General features: G+C 39.4%; 4 protein-coding genes across 14 annotated transcripts in view; 1 reads left to right on the top strand and 3 right to left on the bottom strand.

Moving 5' to 3' along the window:
• Positions 1 to 8,238, bottom strand: part of aven (apoptosis, caspase activation inhibitor) — a 47,724-nt gene extending 39,486 nt beyond the window's left edge. For both annotated transcript variants that reach the window (XR_013289376.1, XM_077552177.1), the window contains exons 1-2: positions 7,968 to 8,238; positions 5,989 to 6,154 (exon numbers count right to left, since the gene is read on the bottom strand). Coding sequence is in view for 1 of the 2 variants with exons in the window: in XM_077552177.1 (XP_077408303.1) it covers positions 5,989 to 6,154; positions 7,968 to 8,162 (361 nt within the window). In the remaining variant the exon portion in view is untranslated. The remainder of the gene's footprint in view (positions 1 to 5,988; positions 6,155 to 7,967) is intronic.
• On the top strand, positions 517 to 13,035 carry chrm5b (cholinergic receptor, muscarinic 5b). 3 transcript variants are annotated; one of them, XM_077552176.1, is made up of 3 exons: positions 517 to 1,230; positions 9,403 to 9,612; positions 9,769 to 13,035. In XM_077552176.1, exons 2-3 carry the CDS (start codon positions 9,486 to 9,488, stop codon positions 11,004 to 11,006), a joined length of 1,365 nt encoding a protein of 454 aa, XP_077408302.1. In that variant the 5' UTR covers positions 517 to 1,230; positions 9,403 to 9,485; the 3' UTR covers positions 11,007 to 13,035. The 3 variants fall into 3 exon arrangements, with proteins under 3 accessions (XP_077408302.1, XP_077408301.1, XP_077408299.1); XM_077552175.1 differs by adding an exon at positions 3,745 to 3,785 and having other exon boundaries at positions 9,403 to 13,035; XM_077552173.1 differs by having other exon boundaries at positions 9,403 to 13,035.
• A 541-nt stretch (positions 13,036 to 13,576) lies between these two features.
• Positions 13,577 to 16,510, bottom strand: emc7b (ER membrane protein complex subunit 7b). The gene is made up of 5 exons (XM_077552187.1): positions 16,128 to 16,510; positions 15,480 to 15,599; positions 15,266 to 15,404; positions 14,997 to 15,077; positions 13,577 to 14,168 (listed from the first exon to the last, which is right to left on the bottom strand). The coding sequence occupies exons 1-5, from the start codon at positions 16,358 to 16,360 to the stop codon at positions 14,019 to 14,021; spliced, it is 723 nt and encodes a 240-aa protein (XP_077408313.1). The 5' UTR covers positions 16,361 to 16,510; the 3' UTR covers positions 13,577 to 14,018.
• A 492-nt stretch (positions 16,511 to 17,002) lies between these two features.
• katnbl1 (katanin p80 subunit B-like 1) overlaps positions 17,003 to 22,437 on the bottom strand; it is a 64,730-nt gene continuing 59,295 nt past the window's right edge. For 6 of the 8 annotated variants that reach the window (XM_077552181.1, XM_077552182.1, XM_077552179.1 and 3 more), the window contains 9 exons: positions 20,658 to 20,777; positions 20,463 to 20,500; positions 20,037 to 20,307; positions 19,848 to 19,963; positions 19,707 to 19,757; positions 18,528 to 18,617; positions 18,327 to 18,428; positions 17,985 to 18,078; positions 17,003 to 17,585 (listed from right to left, as the gene is read on the bottom strand). In XM_077552181.1, the coding sequence (XP_077408307.1) occupies positions 17,553 to 17,585; positions 17,985 to 18,078; positions 18,327 to 18,428; positions 18,528 to 18,617; positions 19,707 to 19,757; positions 19,848 to 19,963; positions 20,037 to 20,307; positions 20,463 to 20,500; positions 20,658 to 20,666 (804 nt within the window). In that variant the 5' untranslated portion in view covers positions 20,667 to 20,777 and the 3' untranslated portion in view covers positions 17,003 to 17,552. Of the gene's footprint in view, positions 17,586 to 17,984; positions 18,079 to 18,326; positions 18,429 to 18,527; positions 18,618 to 19,706; positions 19,758 to 19,847; positions 19,964 to 20,036; positions 20,308 to 20,462; positions 20,501 to 20,657; positions 20,778 to 21,265; positions 21,455 to 22,437 lie in introns of those variants that run through there. The other 2 variants (XM_077552186.1, XM_077552178.1) reach the window with 2 other exon arrangements.

Here is a 22,437-nt window from a genome sequence, read left to right as displayed (position 1 = left end):
ACGCACCCCTGACTCTGTTTTCGCCATCGCTCACGGAAAAGTACCCAGAGAGTACGTTTTGTCTACAAATGAAAGAGAGGCGGTCGGTTTTAACTATAAGAAGCCATTTTACACGCGGAAGAGGCACATTCGGCGCTCTGAATTCCACCTGTTAAGTGATGAATTGGAGTCTGTTACGATGTCCAGAGATCTCTGTTAGATTAAAATCATTTTTGCAAAGGTGTTTTTTCTTGCATTAAATCTGTCTTCAAGTTTTGGAACACGCAAAGAGGACAAATATTTTTTATTCCTCTTCAGGGGGGGACCAAGCTAATCAGTAATCTAAAGTAAACGGCATGTTTAACTATATTCCCCTATATTGTGTAGTATGTGTACAACCTGTGCAAAAGCAAAATGTAGTTCTTTAGCGGAGACATCCGCACTGACTCCTCCTCAGACTCCTCCCCCACATGCTTCACTGTACTCCTTCTACTCCACCACCTCCTCCTCACCTTTTCCTCCATCCTCTTCCATGTTGCTCAGTACCCTGGTACAGGATGAGGCTATCAGACGCGTGGGCTTGGGCTCTATTACTGGAAAATCGGCAATTTGGCTGAGGGACGGGAGAATTGAAACGATTCTTGCATGTGAACAAGTGCCAGAGTTGCAAGCGTTGAGGAGCGGCAATGGAGTTGATAAAACTTTGCAGGGTGAGTGAAAATCGAGTTCCGAGGACAAAGAAGACTTTGCCATCTATTCATTCTTCAACCGATTTGTTTCGTGACCGCAAAGGACAATTTGACGGGGGAAAGGTTTGACCAATACCGACGTGGCCCCTCGCCCGCCGCAGAAAACAGCTGTTGCGTCTCATCCCAGAAATAGACTTCAAGCACGTTACGGCGCAATATTGAAGCTCCTTGGCAACTGATGAGGATGTGCGACGTCGGGATGAGCAACCGCTATTTGACAACTGTGTTTTTCACCTCGTTGGAGAGACGAGCGGGGATGAACAAAGTCAGCGGGAGGGGGCAGGGGAGGGGGCCAGAGAGCCAGCGAGGGAAGGTGTGAAGCCGACGCTGACGGAGGGAATCAAAAGCGCTGCGGTGGGAAAAGGCAAAAAGCCGGCGGGAGTCAGAAACTCTACCAGGCGGAAGGAGTAAAGAAAAGGAAAAAAATCGACAATATCAAAGAACTGTCCAAGCGCCCCGTTTAATGCTGGAGGATTGCGTTTTGCCGGCAAAGCCACGAGGGGTGAGTATATATTGTTTGAAGTGGATTTTCTGACAGGAAATTAAACACTTTCCACACGTTGAACTGTCCGACAAAATGTGATTTTGAATTTAAACTCTCTATAAATATTAACTGTTGAATGAGCAGCTGGGGTTAAAGTATTCTGAGTGGTTCAATGTCTTATTGTACATTCGATTTACAAACGGGAATTTCGCGTTATAAACGTGTGTAGCAGTGTCTTGCATGTCTATTTTTTGAGTGGCAGTTATGACAACTGAGCTGATTGGATTTTAATTAGCATTTATCATATGTGGGCGGGAGACCACAAGCCTCATGTCACCGTACTTCCATCCGTGAATTATAAAAAAAAACAGTAAGGGTACGAATATTTTTTTTAAAATATTTCAATACTGTAAGGATATTTCTATAAATGTTGTTGAGTTGTGTTGAGTTGAAATCACAGGACAAGCTAAACGATGGCTCTGAACGATTACACGATTATTAAAATAGTTGTCAATTAATTTGATGGATTTTGACGCCTTTATTGGTATTTTTGAGCGCTTTCTTTAAAATGTACTTAGCGACCAAAAAATCTAGAACAATGCATCACACTTATTTAAGCTCTTTAAACGTGCATACGGTCAATATAAAAAGTCTACACACCCGTTTTGAAATGCCTTTTTTTTTTAGATATAAAATAATGACACCAAGATGAATCAGAACAAATCATTCTCCACCATTTTCTTGCAAAATGTACATGTCAAGTTTAACTGCTTGACTTTTCATCAATTTTTTTTTTTTTTTTAACATAATGAAAACAAACACGTGTGTTGACATCCACTGTAAATGTGGATTTTAAGTATATTTTATTAAAAGTGATATATAATATATATATATATATATATTTTTTTTATATATATATATTTTAGTTGCAATATATATATATATATATATATATATATATATTTTTTTTTAATATATATATATATTTTTTTATATATATATATATTTTAGTTGCTATATATATATATATTTTTTATATATATATTTTAGTTGCAATATATATATATTTTTTATATATATATTTTAGTTGCAATATATATATATATATATATATTTATTTTTTTATATATATATATTTTAGTTGCTATATATATATATATTTTTATATATATATATATATATTTTTTTTTATGTATATATTTTAGTTGCTATATATATTTTTTTTTATCTATATATTTTAGTTGCAATATATATATATATATATATATATATATATATATATATATATATATATATATATATATATATATATATATATATATATATATATATATATGCTGCCCCTGAGTGAACCATTGGTAGGAAGTATTTAAAGATGACCACGTGTAGACTGTTCTGTAGGATGGTAGTTGAAGTGTCTATGATCAAAGCTGCTGTTTTTAGCCTCACGCCTTCTTCCACGGGCTTCACTATCATCAGCAAAAAAAATAAATAAATAAAAGCTAAAGCAGGAAAGGTGACCGAGGGTTCCGATTGGGTCTTACAGCAACATCCAATGAAGTATCCATAACAACACCGGAACATATAAATGACGGCGTGATTGCTGCTATTCACATCAGTTAGGAAAAGTATCTAGTTAGGTGAACCACCAACGTGCTAATGCAATTTCCTTTTGTCTCATTATGATTGAGCCTTGATAGGTGTCCATTAGAGGCCTCGGTAAACTCGGGCTGCGGGGGAGTAGGATTGATCCTCGCGCTAATGTGTATAGATAGATGAACGCATTAGGATGTAAATAACTAGCCCCGGTCAAACACACTCATAAAGACATGACACGCCTCAAACAAAAAGGATGGCAACATGTGCGTTCCCCGTGGCAACGGCGCAATCAACCCCCGGCAACGATCGGACCGAAACCTGAGGAAAAAAACGCCTCAGGGTTACAAAACAGTTGACGGCAATTAACTCCGCCAGACGTCACGCAGGCTGATGTGTTTTAATTGAACAATCGCGGTGGAACAGAAAGCCCTCATTGGTTCACGACTGCTTCTTCGGGCAACAGCAACAAAAAAAATCTATTTTCAAAAGACCTCGAAATATTTCAAGTGGCAATATCGTCAAGGTTGCTTTCTTGATAATAGCCGCGGCCTTAGGGAAGCCATGAAAATGGTTTACAATGTCCCCTTTGTGAATCTTGGCACTTGGAGTGGATGATAGCACAGTAAGTCAATGATAAAAAAAAATAAAAAAATACGTCGAGTGTTTGAGTCAGCAGCAGATGCGACATCCATTATGCGGCAACGAAAAATACATTCAATGCAAATAAAAGCATAAAACATAAACGCATAACTGTCAAGTCAAACAAAGGGCATCCAATTCCTTTCTTACCAAAAGCCGCATTATAGAGTTATATAAACGTACATTATATAACTCCCTTGAACATTTTCGGCAGCGTGTACCAGGTGTTAAGGACTACAGCATATTAAGGGATTTCAAAGCTTACATTTGATTCAGAAACCATTTTTGTTTAAGGATAACCATACCTGGACACACCAGTGGCACAGAGAAACCATGTGAGGAAAAGCACCTAACGGGATGACAGCCCACGACCACAGACAGTGCTGCCATACAGAGACACCTGACCTAGATTGACCGGGACGACCCACTCTTTGAGAAGCCCCCCCCCCCTGAGGAAACACTGGAGCTAAAAGCTAAAAGACAACAAAATAAGCTAAAAACTAAAAGACAGTAAGATTAGATAAACACGGTTTCTACAGGTATCAGCAAATTTTATGTAATACTTTTTAATGCTTGCTTTAATGTAACTTATTACATCCGACTGCGTATACAACCTGAAAATCTGGGGAATTTGCATCTCAAAAGCACAGCAAGACAAATGGCAAAGGTCGCAAAACATGACTTGGGACTTTCTGCTGAAAAGGAAAAAAAATTCATAAACCGATCACGCCTCCATTTCTACAACTCCGATGCAAAACGTGCTTTTTCATTTGTGTTGTTATCACAAAGCTGCAAAAAGGATGCTCCGATGCTGGATTCCTGATTTCAGGGCGACCTTAATTGGCTAGAAAAACATTGCACTCCCACGTACAATTAAGTGTCCTCTAGAGAGCATCGGCCTCTTGTTGTACAGTATGACTAATCTGACAATGCGGGCAAAAAAAAAAAAAAAAAACAAAAGAGACAAGAGATACTGAGCTGCTGCGCAAGTGGCGAGAGCACCTTTGCCACGTGCGCTGGCAAGAGAAAGTCAGGGTTTGACGCATCATTGGAACACTCTCCATGCTATAAAAATAGTTCCAGACTAAAAATGCACGGAGAGAGCTGAGCTCACACTTTAGCTGAAAAAAACTCATAATTGACTTCCAATAGAAGTAAGTCATTGTTTGTAAAAATGTCTTAAAACCCAAAATAACAGCAATTTAAATGCTGGGGGTGGGGGGGGGGGGGGCAAATAGGACCACGCACTTCCTAACCAGATGTATGACATAAATGACATTTTCAATATGGATAAAACACATGCACTTAATATAGTTCATTTTCCACAATACATTTCTCAATGCATGTATAAAACATCCACAATCAAAACTCAACGGCAAAGAGTCTGAATCAAATAACAAAATAACCACAGACTAATTTGTGAAAAAGGGCTGTCCTGTATAAAAATGACCATTCAAAGGTGGCACAAAACTGCAAACCAACTTATTATGTGCATTTTTTTTTTCACACATAAAATACACTCAACTCAAAGTATGTTTGTCCTTCAAATCTGCCCAAAATGATTAGGGCTACTCATGTTGTCGTATAAGCGCAACTAAGGCATGTCTGCCATTTAGTGGTGAATAATGAGATTGCAACTAAAAACTATAGTCAACCCATGCATAGTCGCAGCTCGGCACCCGCGGATTCACATATTTTTCTGTATTTTATTTTATTTTGCTATTTTCAAGACTTTTCTCCGCCCATTTTGTCACAAAAAACAGAATGAATGTTTATCAGTTTTTTGTTTGTTTTTTTTTACCAATTTTAAGGGTTCATAAAAAATGTTTAGGGGGGGGGGGGTGCAGATTAGGGAGGAGTGAGGAATTAATGTTAATCTGAGTTTTTGACAAATTTTTGGGCTTGCTAATTTTTTTTTCAGTTAATTATTTTTTTATTTTTTTATATTTATTATGATTGGTCTCATCCTCAATGTATTGGTAAAAGAGGTCCACGCCAATTTACATCGACGGAATCAGACTTTTGCTCAGCTACAAAAAGTGTAGGTCACAGCTGTGCTGAGATGACACAGAAAAGCACTTTGGTCACAAATAGTTATGCAAATCAGGGGCAACTTGGCCTGAAAACCACATTGAGGTTTTAGGTCATCGCATTCCTCATTAGAAATTGATGCACAGAAAAAAAAAAGTCAAGGCTTCATTTCTCACATACACATACAAGTACTTAATAATAAAATAAATCAGAGAAAACAGTTTTTTTTTTATGTTTTTTTGCAGCTGTCTGAAAGGAGTGTCCACACACAGCAATTAAAAAGGTCTCTTAAGACAACACACATTTCTTTTTCACTAATTGGGATTAGTGAGTCAACCTCAGACAGGTCCGGTCACACTCAGTGGAATATTTGACAATTTCCATTTGTTTATCCAGGGAAGCAAATACAACATAAATGTGCATATTTTATTGTGCCAAGTGGAAATACACAATCCAGTCATCTTTTAATCCAATGTTTTATATTCTGTCCAAATTTGCATTTCTTACCTGCAGAGCCCAGAAGCACGTGGTAGTCGGTTCCTCTTATGGTGGGCATATTGTCAGGGGTTCCATCCCTCTCAGGGTCCTCGTAACGGTCCCAGTTGGACTCCAGTTTCCTCCTGGAGAAAACGCTCCTGTGACCCTCTTCATGGCAGTCCCCCTCAACTTGGTTCTGATCAATTATGCAAATGAGAAAAGAATGGAGTCATGTTACTACACTATGGATGTTTCCACCTGTAGGCATTGATACTAGGGATGGGCGCGTACCGATACCAGGTGTCACATACACATTTTAAACCTTAAAATTGCATCTTTACACTTGAAAAATAATAACATTAGTTTGATACACCAACCACCGACTGATATTAACTAAGTCAGGACTCTCAAGTGGAAAGCATGATAATACTATTGACAGTGTTGTAGTAGGGATAGACCGATTATCGGCGCCAATATTCAGCATTTTGGCAAATATCGGCACCGGCCATTTTGAAGAATCATACAGCTGATAATAGATCCATTTAAAAAAAATGTTCAGAGGAAAAAAATCAGGGAACTAGTAATTCAATTTTTCATAGATGCCTCTGACAATCCGTACCTTGTTTTTGTTTGAAATGAAAACTAAAATTTGTAAAATTGTAATACTTCAGATATTTTGAAATAAAATAAAAAAAAACGATTTACTGTATTTATTTAAAGTTTTCATTTTGAAGACATGTTACTGTACCTGGAAGATCCCTGAACTTTTTGTTACATTTTTAAAACAAAGATTTTTTTTTTAACGCCAATATTTTACGAACCCTAAACATTGTTCAATAAACATATGCTTAAAAATAAATAATACATTTTAGATGCTATTTTTTTTTTTGTGAAAAATTAATATCGGCTCCAAATATCGGTTATCGGCATCCTTGCCTACTAATAATCGGTATCAGCATATAACTGTGAATCATCAAGACATGCCACAAAGTCAGCTGCTCCTGTTTTCCTGAAATATAACAGAAGACCACATGCTCATAAGATAAGCCCTAAGGGGTATTTTTTATATGATTGCAATCAAGGAGGCCATAAATCCCAAAGGAGATTTCTTTGATTGCAATCACGGGGCCCCTATTGTTTCTTTTCTGACTCTGCGATTGCAACAACAGGGGAATCAGTTGACAGAAGCTGCCAGAGGAAATGAAGAACCCTCTCGGTCTAGTGTCATTTTCAAGGCAAACAAGGCCCCATGGACGCTATTCAAGCGCTGAGTGAACAAATGTGTACATAATTCGAGTGTTTGATTATTTAGCGGGGACGCTGAGGCGCATGGCATTGAAAGAGGTTTGTTTTGTTTCAATTAACATCATCTCAGCAAAGTAACATACCAACTTGCACTCCAAATTAACACTGAATGGGCACTGTTTGCATATACTAACAAGACCAGTGCTTCTCAATTATCTTGAAATTAGATGTTCTTATCGTCAACAATTTTCTTCATGGCAGGTTTTGTTTGGTGGTTCTCTTTTTTTTTTTTACACTTGTTGTGATTAAAAAAAATCAATTTAAAAATTGGGGAAAAAACACCAAGGACAACAACACATTAAAAAACATAGATAGGGGCCACACTTAACAGTAAACTTTTATGTCAAGTATGGGGCCGCAAACTTTCATCCTGTGGGCCAGCAAATGACCCCCGGGCCACAAGTTTGAGATTGCTGCTTTAGAACCATATCACTGGTAAAGCTCTTAAATTGAATGAAATAAGCAGGTGTGAATCAAGGGTGTTCACCGTCCAGTGATAACGTTAGCGGGTTGCTATTTCATGGGGGGGCAAATAAAACTCGATTTGGCATTCCTCTAAAATGAGTGGCATGTGGGCCGAATGAGACAAAAGCACCCGATTTTTTCGTATAATTCCTTCCCCACGTCTTTCTAGAATTCAAACAGCCATATTGTGACAAATACTTGAGATTTTCAGGCAAGTTTGGTAGCGCGGACTCATTTACCCAGTGTTGGAATTCCGTTGCACGTTCATCTCCCCCACGTCCACGACCGTGGTGGTGATCCTTTTTGCCCCGGCCGCGATGGTGGCCTCCTCGGCCTCTGCCTCTGTGATCACCGCCAAATTTATCGCCGTCATTTCCACCGTGGCCACCTCTTTTCCAGCGCCCCCCTCTGCTTCTGTTCGGTCTACCTTCCATGACAGTCCACTTTGACAACCGGACGTCTTTACGTGGAGGACCAAAAGATTGGTGTTGGTGTTACATTGAATTGTGTCCCCCCCCCCCCCCCCCCCGTCACCCTCGCTAAACATGCAACGTTATGTGAAAATGTTCCGGGATTAATCGGTGTTCTCTCCCCCCGCCCCTTTTTTTAAATGTAGAAATTAGAAACTACTGGACTTTAACATAATTTGTAAAGAAAGAGGCAATAAAATAAATTAATTAAAATAAAACGTTCAATTAGCTAGTTACATCAACAGAAACATTGCTTGAGCTAAAGGAAAATTTGAAAAAAAAATGTTAACACAATGAGAACAATTCTGAAAAATTACCCCTCGTTTACCAGACAGAGTACAAAATTTAGCTTTAAATATCTATTAAATATAGTAAGAGGCAATAAAATAAATTATATAATAAGCAATAAAGTTAACATTCAATTAGCTAGTTACATCAACAGAAACATTGCTTGAGCTAAAGGAAAATTAGAAGAAAAAAAAATTAACACAATGAGAACAATTCTGAAAAATGACCCCTCGTTTACCAGACAGAGTACAAAATTTAGCTTTAAAAATCTATTAAATATAGAAAGAGGCAAAAAAATAAATTATATAATAGCCAATAAAGTTAACATTCAATTAGCTAGTTACATCAACAGAAACATTGCTTGAGCTTAAGGAAAATTAGATATATTTTTTAACACAATTAGAAAAATTCTGAAAAATTACCCCTCGTTTACCAGACAGTACAAAATTTAGCTTTAAAAATCTATTCAATATAGAAAGAGGCAATAGAATAAATTATATAATAGGCAATAAAGTTAATATTAAATTAGCTAGTTACAGCAACAAAAACATTGCTTGAGCTAAAGGAAAATTAGAAAAAAATTTTTTTTAACACAATGAGAAAAATTCTGAAAAATTACCCCTCGTTTACCAGACAGAGTACAAAATTTAGCTTTAAAAATATATTCAATATAGAAAGAGGCAATAGAATAAATTATATAATAGGCAATAAAGTTAACATTCAATTAGCTAGTTACATCAACAGAAACATTGCTTGAGCTTAAGGGAAATTAGATATATTTTTTAACACAATTAGAAAAATTCTGAAAAATTACTCCTTGTTTACCAGACAGCGTACAAAATTTAGCTTTGAAAATCTATTAAATATTGTTTATGTTTATCTTTTGTGTCTTAATATTTTCCCTTCTATTTTACAGGCCATGTTTTATTCTCCATGAAAGCGCATAAAAGAACTTCCAACTAATCTTTCAACTACCACCGAGGCAAATCGCAAACCATCATGGATGCCGATCCTCCCAACAGCACTTTTGACAACACGACGCACATCCAGTCCGCTCCGCATAGCCTTTGGGAAGTCATCACCATAGCAACAGTCTCTGCCATCGTCAGCCTGATCACGATAGTAGGTAACGTTTTGGTCATGGTATCCTTCAAAGTCAACAGCCAGCTGAAGACGGTCAACAACTATTACCTGCTGAGTTTGGCTTTTGCAGACCTCATTATAGGAGTGCTGTCCATGAACTTGTACACGACATATATACTGATGGGTTACTGGTCCTTAGGAAGCCTCGCGTGCGATCTCTGGCTAGCTGTGGACTACGTAGCCAGCAACGCTTCAGTTATGAATTTGCTGGTCATCAGCTTTGACAGATATTTCTCGATCACGAGGCCGCTGACTTACAGGGCTAAGAGGACGCCAAAGAGGGCCGCCTTCATGATAGGCCTGGCGTGGCTGGTATCGTTTGTCCTGTGGGCGCCGCCAATCCTGTGCTGGAAGTACGTTGTCGGGGAAGAGAAGGAATCCGAGGACCAATGCCAGATTCAGTTTTTAACAGAGCCGGTGATCACATTCGGGACAGCCATTGCGGCTTTTTACATCCCCGTCTCCGTCATGACTATTCTCTACTGTCGGATCTACAAGGAGACACAGAGACGGACAAAGGATCTGGCGGAACTGCAAGGACTCACAAGCGATCATGTCTCCGAGGGAGCTAAACCGCAGAGGAACATGGTTCGCTCTTGCTTCCATTTCACCAGAGAAAGGCGAGAAAGGAGCCAGGCTTCCTGGTCCTCTTCCAACCAAAGCAACGCTACAAAAACCACCATTAGGTCGGATGAAGTGTGGGTGAAAGCTGACCAAACCGCTTCCTTTAATAGCTACTCGTCATCCGACGAGGAGGAGCGTCACGTTTCCATCGAGACCCCGCAAGGATCTTTGCGAGATAACGGCCAAAACGATAAGAACGGCCAGGCGACGGACTACGCGGAAGATCAGTATTTTTCAACCCCCTCCAAGGAGATCCGTAAGAAGTGCATTTCGTATAAATTCACACCTGCTTCGAAGGGTAACGCCGGCAGTCCTGCACCCGCATCCCCTCGACCCCCCGAAGCGGAGCAGAAAAACGCCTCGCCTTCCTCCTCCACCACCTCCAAGCCCATGGACCCGGGTCTGAAGAACCAGATCACCAAGAGGAAGCGAATGGTGCTGGTGAAGGAGAAGAAGGCGGCCCAGACCCTCAGCGCCATCCTGCTGGCGTTCATCCTGACGTGGACTCCGTACAACATCATGGTGCTGATCTCCACATTCTGCGCCACCTGCATCCCGACGTCCCTTTGGCACCTGGGCTACTGGTTGTGCTACGTCAACAGCACCGTCAACCCCATGTGCTACGCCCTGTGCAACAAGACCTTCCAGAAGACCTTCCGTATGCTTTTGCTGTGCCAGTGGAGGAGGAAGAGAGGTGAGGAGAAGCTGTACTGGTGTGGACAGAACGCAAACGTCAACAACAAAATGACTTAATGGCTAACCGCGGTTGTGTCGCGGCAGGGGACTTGTAAACGCGGCATTAAGTCGGGACTCATCTGGCACCAGCTATGAGTCATGAGCAATGTGAACCAGTAGATTTTTAGGGTGACCAGATAACCGCGACAGTCGCATTTGATCCTTGTGTCCCGAGTCCCCCATTGTTTTTGGCCTGCTTTTACGCAGGCCGCTGTTAAAACTGTCAACCAAATTAGCATTTAGCATTAGCTTAACTTGCAGAGATGGCAAATCCAGGTCCAGAAAGTAAAAATCCCGCCACAGTTTGGCTTTAACCCCTCGTGCTAGCTAGCTAGGTCCCTAGGAGGTAAACGAGCAGCGGGGGAGCTAGCTAGCTAGCTAGCACCTGGGGCTAAAGCCAATCTGTGGAAGGGTTTTTACTTTCTGGACCTGGATTTGACGCAGGTCCCTTCCCAGCATCTCGTTGATTTATTTTTTTTAGTTCAGTCAGCAAACCAATTGTTTGAGCATGTCAATGACTAATCTAACTACAGCTAATCGCTAAGAAGTGTGTTTTCGTCAAAACGGACCTAGAACTACTTCCAGCTTCTGGGTCTGAGGATCATGGGAAATGTAGTCCTACTAGCCTAATCCTGTAGTCGGCGGTCAGACCCAACACAAGGTGGTCTTTTCTGGCGACCTAAAAAAAGGTTGGATAATGGTGAGTACATTAGGTTGTTTAGCGCTGTTAAACTGAAAACAAAATTAGCATTTAGCATTAGCTTAACTTGCAGAGATGGCAAATCCAGAAAGTAAAAATCCTGCCACAGTTTGGCTTTAACCCCTCGTGCTAGCTAGCTAGGTCCCTAGCGGGTAAACGAGCAGCGGGGGAGCTAGCTGCCAGAAGCTTCTGGACCTGGATTTGACACCTCTGACTGCTTGAAGTAATAACACGACCACTGGTCACCAGATTGACTATCGATTAAATTTGATATAAAGAGTTCCTGGTGAGAATTTATTGTGTAAAAAAAACTGTAGTGTCCCGATTTTTAATTTTTAAAATCTGGTCACCCTACTACTAATGTCTGCCTGTATCATGTCACATTAGTTGCTTTTGTCACCATTTTGCTGTTACTGATATATTGTGTGGTCGGGCATGAAGCGCTGCATGCGATTTAATTTTATTTTTGTAAAATACACATTGGTCAGAAAATGTTCCAGTTACTAGATTTACAGAATTACAGAAAAGAAATTGGGAGACATTTATTTATTTATTTTTTATCTAGTGTCAGCTGTTGAGTTAGTTAAGTGTCTTTGCCACCCCAACTGACACTGATAATTATTTGTGTATGGAATTATGAAAGCTGCATGGTTTTAAATGTGAAATTCCTTTACGAAAAAAAACACACACACACACACAAACGAGTCATTAAGGTTTAATGACTTGGTCAACTTTTTTTCCCTTTTTTTCATAGTGGTTGCAGTACATTTTGTTCCAAGGGCTAATCTCTTGATGTGCATTACTTTCAACGGTGATAATCCGACACACAGTATGAGATTGTAAACTGCATTACTTGTTATCAACATTCATATTAAAGTACAGAAAACTATTACATGTCAGGTGGTGAGATCTTGTTTAGACAACTACTGTATAAAGCGCACTTTCTGTAATGCCTGGCTTGCAGTATTGATGTCCGATGCTGTAATATAAAAAAAAGATTTGCACTTTTAATGCCATTTGATGATGTTATGTCAAACTCTGTGCCTTCTGCTCTGCTCAGAGGTCAAATGACATGTTGTGATTCAATCTGTGAAATCTTGTCTGTGCAGTTCAGTGAATCCGTGTAACAGTAAGAGTGAAATACAAATTCTGCCGCAGTGACGTTTTTACTTTCTGTGGGAGTGAGGCCATTTTTGAGGGATTTTAGCAACATTTTTGTTCATAGCTAGCATATTGTTAACACGAAAAACAAAAAGCGGTGCCCTGTGTTCTGCACTAGCAAAATATGGTAACTATAAAGCAGTTTTGATTAACATTTTTACTCGTTTAATAAATTTCATTGTGATATTGTCATCTTTTTTCAATATTACGTGTCTTCAAGATGGAAGTACCTCAAGATAACCCATACAGATGCCACAGAACACCGGAGGGCCTAAATCAAATTCTGGTTGCCTTAATAAGCCCCAAAAATTATTTAAAATATGTTCTATGCTCCTCCTCAAAACTAAACACAACATTCTGACTCATATTGCATTTGTGTAATATGAACTATGTAGCAATCCACCGGTTTTTAATCCATCTTTGCGGGCGGCCATTTTGCCACTTGTTGACTAATTATGACATCACACTGTGATGTCATTTTCAGTCGCCAGCAAGTGGCAAAATGGCCGCCCCACGACATGGATAAAAACACATTATTATTTGGAATACCGTGTGGGCTGCATAGCACATATTGTAAACAATGTTTTTGACTTGACTGAAATACCAGAAAAATTAAATTTAACTGTTCAAAAAAAAAAAAAAATCCTGTTTATGAACCAAAATGTACAGGGTTTAAAGCGAAAGGAATATTCTTTCATTAGTCTTTATACACACAAAATAGGCCAACTTTCACACAAGCCACATCGAACCATTTATTTTATATACTGTCGCAATTTATTCATTCAAGCTTTTAAATATCAGTCTTAAAATTCAATTAATCTTCATTCACAGTCATATTACTGGGAAAAAAAAAATCTCTCCTTATGTATAGATATTATCATTCAGGTAGTGGAATTAGCAGCAAAAGCACACCAAAGGATTACAACAGAAAACATTGATAAGGATTAGCATCACAAGTTGGCAGCAAATGAAGAGAAACTGCGTGTGAAAGGATTTTTGTTAGAACTTTATATAAACAAAAACATGTCGATTTTAAATAGTTAACATCTGTTCATACAGAGATCTGTACAATAGACCCATGACAGCAGGGAAGAAAAAAAAAAAAAAAGACACTGAAAAATCCTGCATCCATGACTTGACATGTTTTCCATGCGTATGAGGTACGCGTACTACCTCCTCTTGACAGCCGGCCTGGTGCCCTTGCTGCTCCCACCCGCCTTGCTGGAACCCTTGGAGCCAGAGAAGAGCTTCGTCATGAGCTCAGACACGTCCGGGAGCTCAGGGTTGGGGTTCAGCATGTTCATGGATTGCTCCATTTCCTGTATTGTGAAGTAAGAAAACAGGGTTATTACGTTGCTAATGTTGCTAAGAGAGTCAAATCTCATACTATCACGTAAAATGATTTGCTAATTTAAGAACATGTTACATTTTTAGTCCAATGCAATTATTTTTGCTCTCAAAGCTTATTAACTCATTCACTGCCATTGACGACCATAGACGTCAAAAATTCATTTGAACTATTTCTATTAGTTTAACATTTTTTTCCACTTTTGTTAACATGAGTATGAAAACCTAGCAAAAAAATGTATTGCACATTTAGAACAGATATAAAATTTGTTATTAATCGTGAGTTAACTTGTGAAGTCATGCGATTAATTACAATTAAAAATGTTAATCACCTGACACCCCTAATTTTTAATAATCTTTTTTTTCTTTTAATCATGACTTAACTAGTAAAGTCATGCCATTAATAATTTTTTTTTTTTTTAAAAATCACCTGACACCCTTAATTTTTTATAATATTTTCTTAAAAAAATAAAAGATTAATTAAAAATTAGGGGTGTCAGGCGGTTAAAATTTGTCGCATGACTTCACTAGTTAACTCTATTGCTGGTCTAAATATACCCCAAAAAAAATTCTAGGTTTTCATATTCTTGTTAGCAAAAGTGGGAAAAAATGATAAACTAATATAAATAGTTTCTGCATCAAAAGAGCCATGTTTCTCTTCGTAGAGCTGACCAGAATCATCTTGTTTTTATAAAATGACAGCGGATTAGTAAAAATGACTAAATGACTAGTGGACTAATCACTAACCTTAGTTCTCATCTATTAGTGACATCATCCTACTTCCTATTTTTTTTTCTTACCTTTCTCATTTCTGGGTCATTAGTGTTGACCACTTTGGGCAGCAGAACAATGATCAGCAATGGCAACACCATCATCATAACCTGCATGGGCAACAAAGAGAATTAAACAAGAAGCATACAGTAGTGTACAACCACAGCGCCCCCCACCAGGATATATAAGGTATTACAGTGTGAATGTGATAAAAGTTTTAAGATGAAGGCAAATTTAAAAGTTCCCTTAGCCTCTATGGCTATGCTCGCAGATTGCTAACAATAACTTTGAATTTTACCATTGGGTTCATGAGGAAATCGGTCCATCCCCAAGTTTCCCTCTTCATGAAGTAGCTGTGAATGCCACTGGCTCTAACTTGGAGAGGATATGGCTGGCGGATCACTTCTGAAGTCTTGATGTAGTTTACAAGTCGTGCTCTGTTGAGGTAAGCGAGGAGTAAAGCAATGCATTTGAAAAGATGCTAAAGAGGATTTTTATGCGGGAGCACTCACCTCATTTTCCCCTTGGATGTAATATCAACACGCACCGGCTCGAATCGGTATCCTGGGGTGACAATTTCTACAACGTACGACCCAGATGGGACGTCGTTTACTGCGAAACTGCCATCAGTTCTGTAACAAAATAGTAACACACATTTAAGTGTGATTTACGTCTAGACACTTGTCACTTTGTCAATCCATGCATTTTCTATAGTGCTTGCCATCAAAAAAACACTTCATGCCTATTTGTGTGAATTGAATGTCCGTTTCTATTAGCTCAGATTGAAATAAATAGAAAATAATGCATTGGCTTGCTGTTTTTAAGGGAATATTCTGTGCATTTCGATCAGAGTTCTTTTTACGTTACATATAAAATCACTTTTATCTCCCAGGACCAAACTACTTACGATAGCATTAGCCATAAGGACACTGCCAGGCCTAACCACGCCACGACATAAACAGTATTCCATTTAATAAAGGCAAGTCAATAATGACATAGATTATTTCAAATGTTCTTTACCATTAAACTAGTAAAACCTGAAATGACGAGTTGTGTGGAGGTCGGTTTATGTCAACTCGAATTGTGTGAGAACTAGCTAGCACGCTAATGCTAACGCTACACACCAATCGTCAGCATATGGAACTGGAAATGATTTGTACCTCAAAAATCCCACGTAGTCTTCGCCGTCAACGAAAACTCGTGCTGTGGAGACCCAGTCTTGTGTTTTTACACCGGGTACGATCGCCCTTCCCTCGATTTTAAAGCGATCTGCGGTGATCTGAGTCGATACACCTGCACCAGGCCCGGTTTCCACATCGGTGAAACACGAAGCCAGGACGAGCACGGATTGAACGAAAAGCCACAAGAGCTGTATTCTTCCCATGTTGGACATTGTAAATGTCAAAATTAAATAAAAGTCGGCTTAGAAGGCGAGCGCGTCAGCATGGAACTGTTCCGAGGCAGGAACCGCACATCAGCTGTGTGCATGGACAATGACGTCACTTCAGAGTAGAACGCTTTGTTCAAGACACGAACTTCCGGTTTGATTATGTGATGACACTTATTTTGAAAGGTACTGTACTAGTTGCGATGTTCTTTTGCATGTGATTCCTCTTTTGTAATACTGTAGTTTCATTTTGGACGACACTTTAGACGACCCAAAATAGCTTTACAACAGGTTCTTTGCAGCCCTATTACAGTTATTCTGATTAATGAAGCATAAAAATCCATCTGTTTTTAATAATCTCAAGGGGCGGGTGTCGACTAAAAATGACATCACAGCCAATCACGGATCAGCTTGATTGTCACATGAACAAACTCAGAAAACAGGTTCAACGTGATTGGTTAACAGAGCAACTCTGATGTCATTTTCAGTCAACAACAAAAGTGTCCACCTCGTGAGATGGGATTTATTTTAAAAACAAAAAACGAGCGCAACATTCGTCAGAACGCCATGTTCAAACTCATGGGGGTGCATAGAAAACATTAAGACAATTTTTGGAAGTCATCCCACAGTAAAAAAAGAAAAAAAAAATGTTTTTGTCAAATTTATTTAAAAGATTAAAAGAATAACTTGGCTTGACATCAAGTTCAAATGACACACATGGAGGACACAAGATGCACACTCATAACTTAAGACTGATGCAACTTGAAGTTCCTGATTCCAACGAACGCAGGTTCAAAACATCCAAACAGCGGGCCCATTCACGAATCCAAGTGCATTTGCATTCCATGGTGATGAGCGGTGTAGCGAGAGACTACTATGTTGGCAATACATAGAGCAACATATATCCAGTCTCACGGAGGTCCCCCCCCCCCCCCTTTCCTGAGACGGTTCACTTCAATGTGAAGCAGTCACTTTGCTGTGCTTCTGCTGCAGAAATGTGCTCCCAGCCCCGCTTAAGTGTCTCCAGCGATAACCAGTTGTTTTTGATGTGTCAAGTTTATTTTCAGTTCGGGGGGGGGGTGTTTGTGTAACAAAACCATGATCCAGTCCGCATGTCGGATGTCAGTCATCCATACAACAAACACAGCCGCGATCCGGCAGTAGTGGTCACATCCTCGGAGTGCTACATGGACAAGAGTCAGGGGAGCTGAAGGACATACGACTCAATGGCCTAAAACGTTTGAAACCAGGGACAACGTTAGTTCACTTGTCCGAATGCAAAACGCTGCTAATATTATGATCATACCACTCAACCGTCTGCAACTGTGAAATTGTTTAACATGAATTAACAAGCGTAGGCTTAATAGCTACTGGCTGGCTATGCACATCTTACGGTAACAGGATGTGGGTTGCATTGTATTTATTTTAGACAAGATAAACAATTTGAACAGGCTTCTACAACGTCATGTTTTGTTCATGTTAGGGGAGCTATGAGGCCGTACAGGACGGATTCCCTAAGATGGAAATTGAGCATCTAAATAAGATTAACAGCTTTACTTGGTCTGATGAATGCCAACTAACATTTTGGTCAACACCCAAACAGGGTATCCAATAAGGAGTTTTCCCTCACCTTTGCCAGGTCTCCAGTAGAACCTGAAATCAGACATAGCCTGGCTCCGTCCTTCCACAAGTCTCTTAGACGTTGTTTTAAGACTACAATGTTTCTGAAAGGAGAAAAAAAAACAAAATCACCAACATGTCTGGTGTTTTTCTCTAGAAGTGGCCTTAATCTACTTCAGGAGCAGCGTAATCACATGCGGGTCTTATCTAGCATGACCAGTTACGTGAAGCGCGGAGGAAGAGCTCGTACTACCTTCGTAGCCTTTCATTTTACTCTTCATCATCTTGGGAGCTACTCAAGGCTTAATCTCTGTGTCCGTTTAATGTCCCCAAACAACATGCAGATCCCCACCTGTTGTCCAAACTGTCCCGCAGTCTTTTCTCTGTCTTTGAGAGGTCTGGCCACCATTTCCTGATGACAGCCTGAACCCAGTGTAAACCCACGATTATTTGTCTAAAAAAACAAAACATAATATAAATGTCAACAATAGAAAATCAGTTATGGTTTCAGAAGACTTGACGTACAAGAGGAGCTGGTTTTTGGACAACTTACTCTTCGTATTTACTGGAGAGGATCACTTTGACTTGGGGCGCAAGGTCAACACAGCATCCAATTGAAAAACACGATGTTTCAGTTTGGACGCTGACAAAAACACAAAACAGGAAGGTAAAATTAGTCAATTAAAATTAGTACAGTACCGTAGTCATGGCAACTTGGTTTCCACCACAAGGATATAGAAGGCAATAATACGTAGATTGTGCCTTTGGCTACAATGCAGCGTGGGATTCTGGTTAAGGTAAGCCATTTTAAGATTTAAAAAAAAAAACAACTCTTCATGTCGTTATTAAGTGGACGTTTTGCACTCGGCTCTGTTTTTGGGGCACATACTGAAAGGCACACTTATACAATGTTTGCGAAAAAAAACCCATGACATGAAATAGGTGATTTAATATAAATTTCCTCAAAAAAGAACAAGAAAAAAAAAAGATTTTAGACAAGAAATCCGCAAAGTTGCACACAGTTTAACTCTTTGATTGCCAGACGTTTTCAGAAAAGGGATGCCGTGGGTGCCAGCCGATTTAAGCATTTTTGACTGATCTTTCAAGGTCCACAGAAAATTATGTGTTTGGACTATGGAAACACACATACTACCAAATGAAAGATTGGACTCTCATCTTTCATCAGAAAAAAAAGTTTTTCTACCTTATTCTGTTTTTCAGTAATCAACAATAGAAAATGGTTAGTTTCACCTCTGTTTTGAAAAAAACATCTTAACGTCTTTGGCACTCCTCCATAGGATTTTACTAAACGTTATTTAACGTTTTTGGCAGTCAAAGAGTTAAACAAAATTACAGGAAACATTTGTATGAAAGCATTTCTAGGTTTAGGTTATAAATATGAAATGCGGTAACAGAGTAAAATGTTATGCCATACATAACCTCAAATTGTCAAAACGATAGTAGATATTTGCATGCAAAACATTACTAGGTCATGAAGATCAAACGATTACATGGAAAAACATGAACTATGACAGTAACTGGCCATGATTTCTTGTGCTACGTGTCATCGTATCCTTACATCACGCTCAGTTCTTAACCTTGAAATGTCTGTCGTAAATCAAAGCCTCCTTTTCTGCAAAGGCTTTGTGATGGTGTGAGTTCGAGCCTTGAACAAATTCTATTTCCAATGCAAAGCTTAATTACGACTCCTGAGAAATTCAAAAAGACTCACTCGTTTGTTATGACAGGTAACAGGTCAAGCAGCACTTCTGAGTCTTGAATTCTGTGGATTATAGAGCAGAAATGTAAGCCTTCGACCAACATTAAGTGATAATAACAAAAAAAAGTGTGGTATTAGTAGAAAATGTTGTACTTGATTAGATAAGTCACTAATTCGATGGCGTTTCTCCGCCATAGCGTTAGGGCCACTTTAAGTCGAAGATTCCTCCCAAAGAGGATGTGAGACACTGCTTCGTGGTCCTTTGACAGCTACGGATATAGAAAAGGGTGTTAGTAAAAACAAAGCAAGGTCTCAACTTGAAGCTCCGACTAGTATGCTGACCTCAGTGAAGTCACTGTACTTGGAGCTGGGCCCTGCCATCTTCGAGGCCTCTGTGGCATTCACAGTAGGCCTGCAGTCAGCTTTGTAGTGATTACCCCGCACACCCGAGTATGTCACCTCATTTTCTTTATTGGCCATGCCGGGGTTACGGGCTTGACCAACATTGGATATTTTACGGTGCAGCTTCAAGCCCACCTCCAGGGATAGAGAACCCTTCCTCTTGCAAAGTGAGGTCCTCTTTTCCTTGCCTGGGCTGTGTACTTGGAATCTGCTAAAGGGGGGGGGGGGGGGGGGGACATGTTGCATTTGACATCATTGCAAGAACCATTCACAACACAAGACTATAAAAGAGGTGTTTTAAAGGTCCAGTGACTAAAAAGGGTTAACTGTGTGACACATCCCTGTAGACATGGATCAAAGACTCACCTTTTCTTATCTAATTCGTCCTTATTTCTAATATCCACCTAAAAACAGAAGGATAAGGGATGAGGCCACTATGGCCACGTCTCTACCGCAACAATACCACTGAACTACAATGCACTATTTCACTGCCATCAGGAATTTCTAAACAGCCACACTGTTTACACAATAAGGCATGCTACAAGCGGACACGCTCCATACCTGCTTCATGGTCTTTGAATGATGCAGGCGAGATAACGAGAGGCCATTGGACTTTTTCTTCTTGACCTTAAAGAATTGCCGTTGATTGAAAAGCTTATCACTTGTCAGAATTTAGGTACACTATAAAGGAGAAAGAAAGTACAGTAGAATGTGTCACAGGATTTACAGTTGTGGGTTTCAATTATATTAAAATAGTTTACTTTAAGTCTTAACAATACAGATTAGGGAGGAAAAGCAGTCCAAATAAAAACAACACGCCTAAAGCAAACACCGCTGTCACTATTAGCATTAGCTTCACTAGCTCAACAGATGTCCCCCCCCTTACCATAAAATTATTCTACCAACTCCGCTGTTAAAAACAACACGGCGGTAGATACTCAAGTGACATTTACGACAGTCTATTTTGTAACACCCATCGACGTATTAACTAACTTAAAAAGTCTGCAGCTAGCTAACTGCAGCTGTTAGCATTGAGCTTAGCCAGGAAACATACGCGACTTAGCTAGGATGCTAAGTGCGAGCTAACTGACCGCTTAGCCTTTCAACTTTATCACAAACAACACTTCCGTGCCACTAGCGAGATTCAAACACCGCATTCAAGCACCAACCGAAGCATTTTGTCCGGTGACATGTATTCTTCTTCTTCAGGTGTATTAGTCCAAAACGTGAAAAACTGGTAACGGTGTACAAGGCCAACTCTTGTTGAACGTCCGCTAGCGTTTCAGAAGTTTTTTGAACCATTCAAATGCGTTCACCGCGGGTGTGTGGGGATTGTGGGATTGATTTTGGCACACAAAAATAAACTTTTGGCGTCCACTACTGGACATCTATGGAAACGGCTGACTTTGCTGCTACTGCAGTTGGACTAGGATAAATTGCATTTTTTTTGTCTTACATGGTTAGATGTATGAAAAAAAGTGCCATTATAGATGTGGACAAAATATGTGCATATGTACAAAATACGTACTTCTATATTTCATATTACATTTCTTAATACATGCATGATGAAAACCTAACCCAACAACAAAGGGCTTGAAGCAAAAAACAAATAAATAACCATATATTGTATTTTTTTTCACAGTGCAAAGGGGCTTTCATTAAAAAAATAAAATAAAGAACAGCAAATGCAGGAATTCATTTTCTGCATTATTATTATTATTTTTTACACAAAAAATACCTCAAAATTGTAATATTATGTTTGTCTTGTATTAAATAATATTATATGCCTACTCTACTATGTTATAATATGGGCAGTACAAGTGTAAGCGTGTCTCAGAGCCATATGTAGAGAATTTGGCCAACTCGGTTTTCGGTAGGGTAACAAGATGGCGTCCTTATGTCATGTGAACAGCAGTTGACCAATCACGCTATGAGTGGTTACGCTGTGATTGGGCAACTGCTGGTCACATGATAAACGGACGCCATCTTGTTACCCTGTTGAAACCGAGTTGGATGTGTCCGAATGTGAGGGGGTCACGCCATTTTGTAGTGGCGTCCGAATGTTCAGGAAGCGAACATGTAGGGCACTCAAAATTACCCACAATGCACTCTGAAAAGTAGTGAACTCAAACGGGTTGATATAGACCACAATACATTGCGAGTATGAAAAAAAAAAACATGGCGCCAGCGACATCGCAAGCGCGGGAATCCAAGCGGTGCACCAAATATATACTACAGAATTGATTACTTCATTTTAGACGAAATTATGTACAGCAGCTAAAATAAATTAGTTTTAAAACATTTTCATTCACAATAAATAGTCGGAGATTTATGCGCCGTG

This window comes from Vanacampus margaritifer, chromosome 19 (genome assembly GCF_051991255.1).
Source record: "Vanacampus margaritifer isolate UIUO_Vmar chromosome 19, RoL_Vmar_1.0, whole genome shotgun sequence".
Classification (NCBI taxonomy): domain Eukaryota; kingdom Metazoa; phylum Chordata; class Actinopteri; order Syngnathiformes; family Syngnathidae; genus Vanacampus; species Vanacampus margaritifer.
This window is presented reverse-complemented; position numbering and strand designations above follow the sequence as displayed.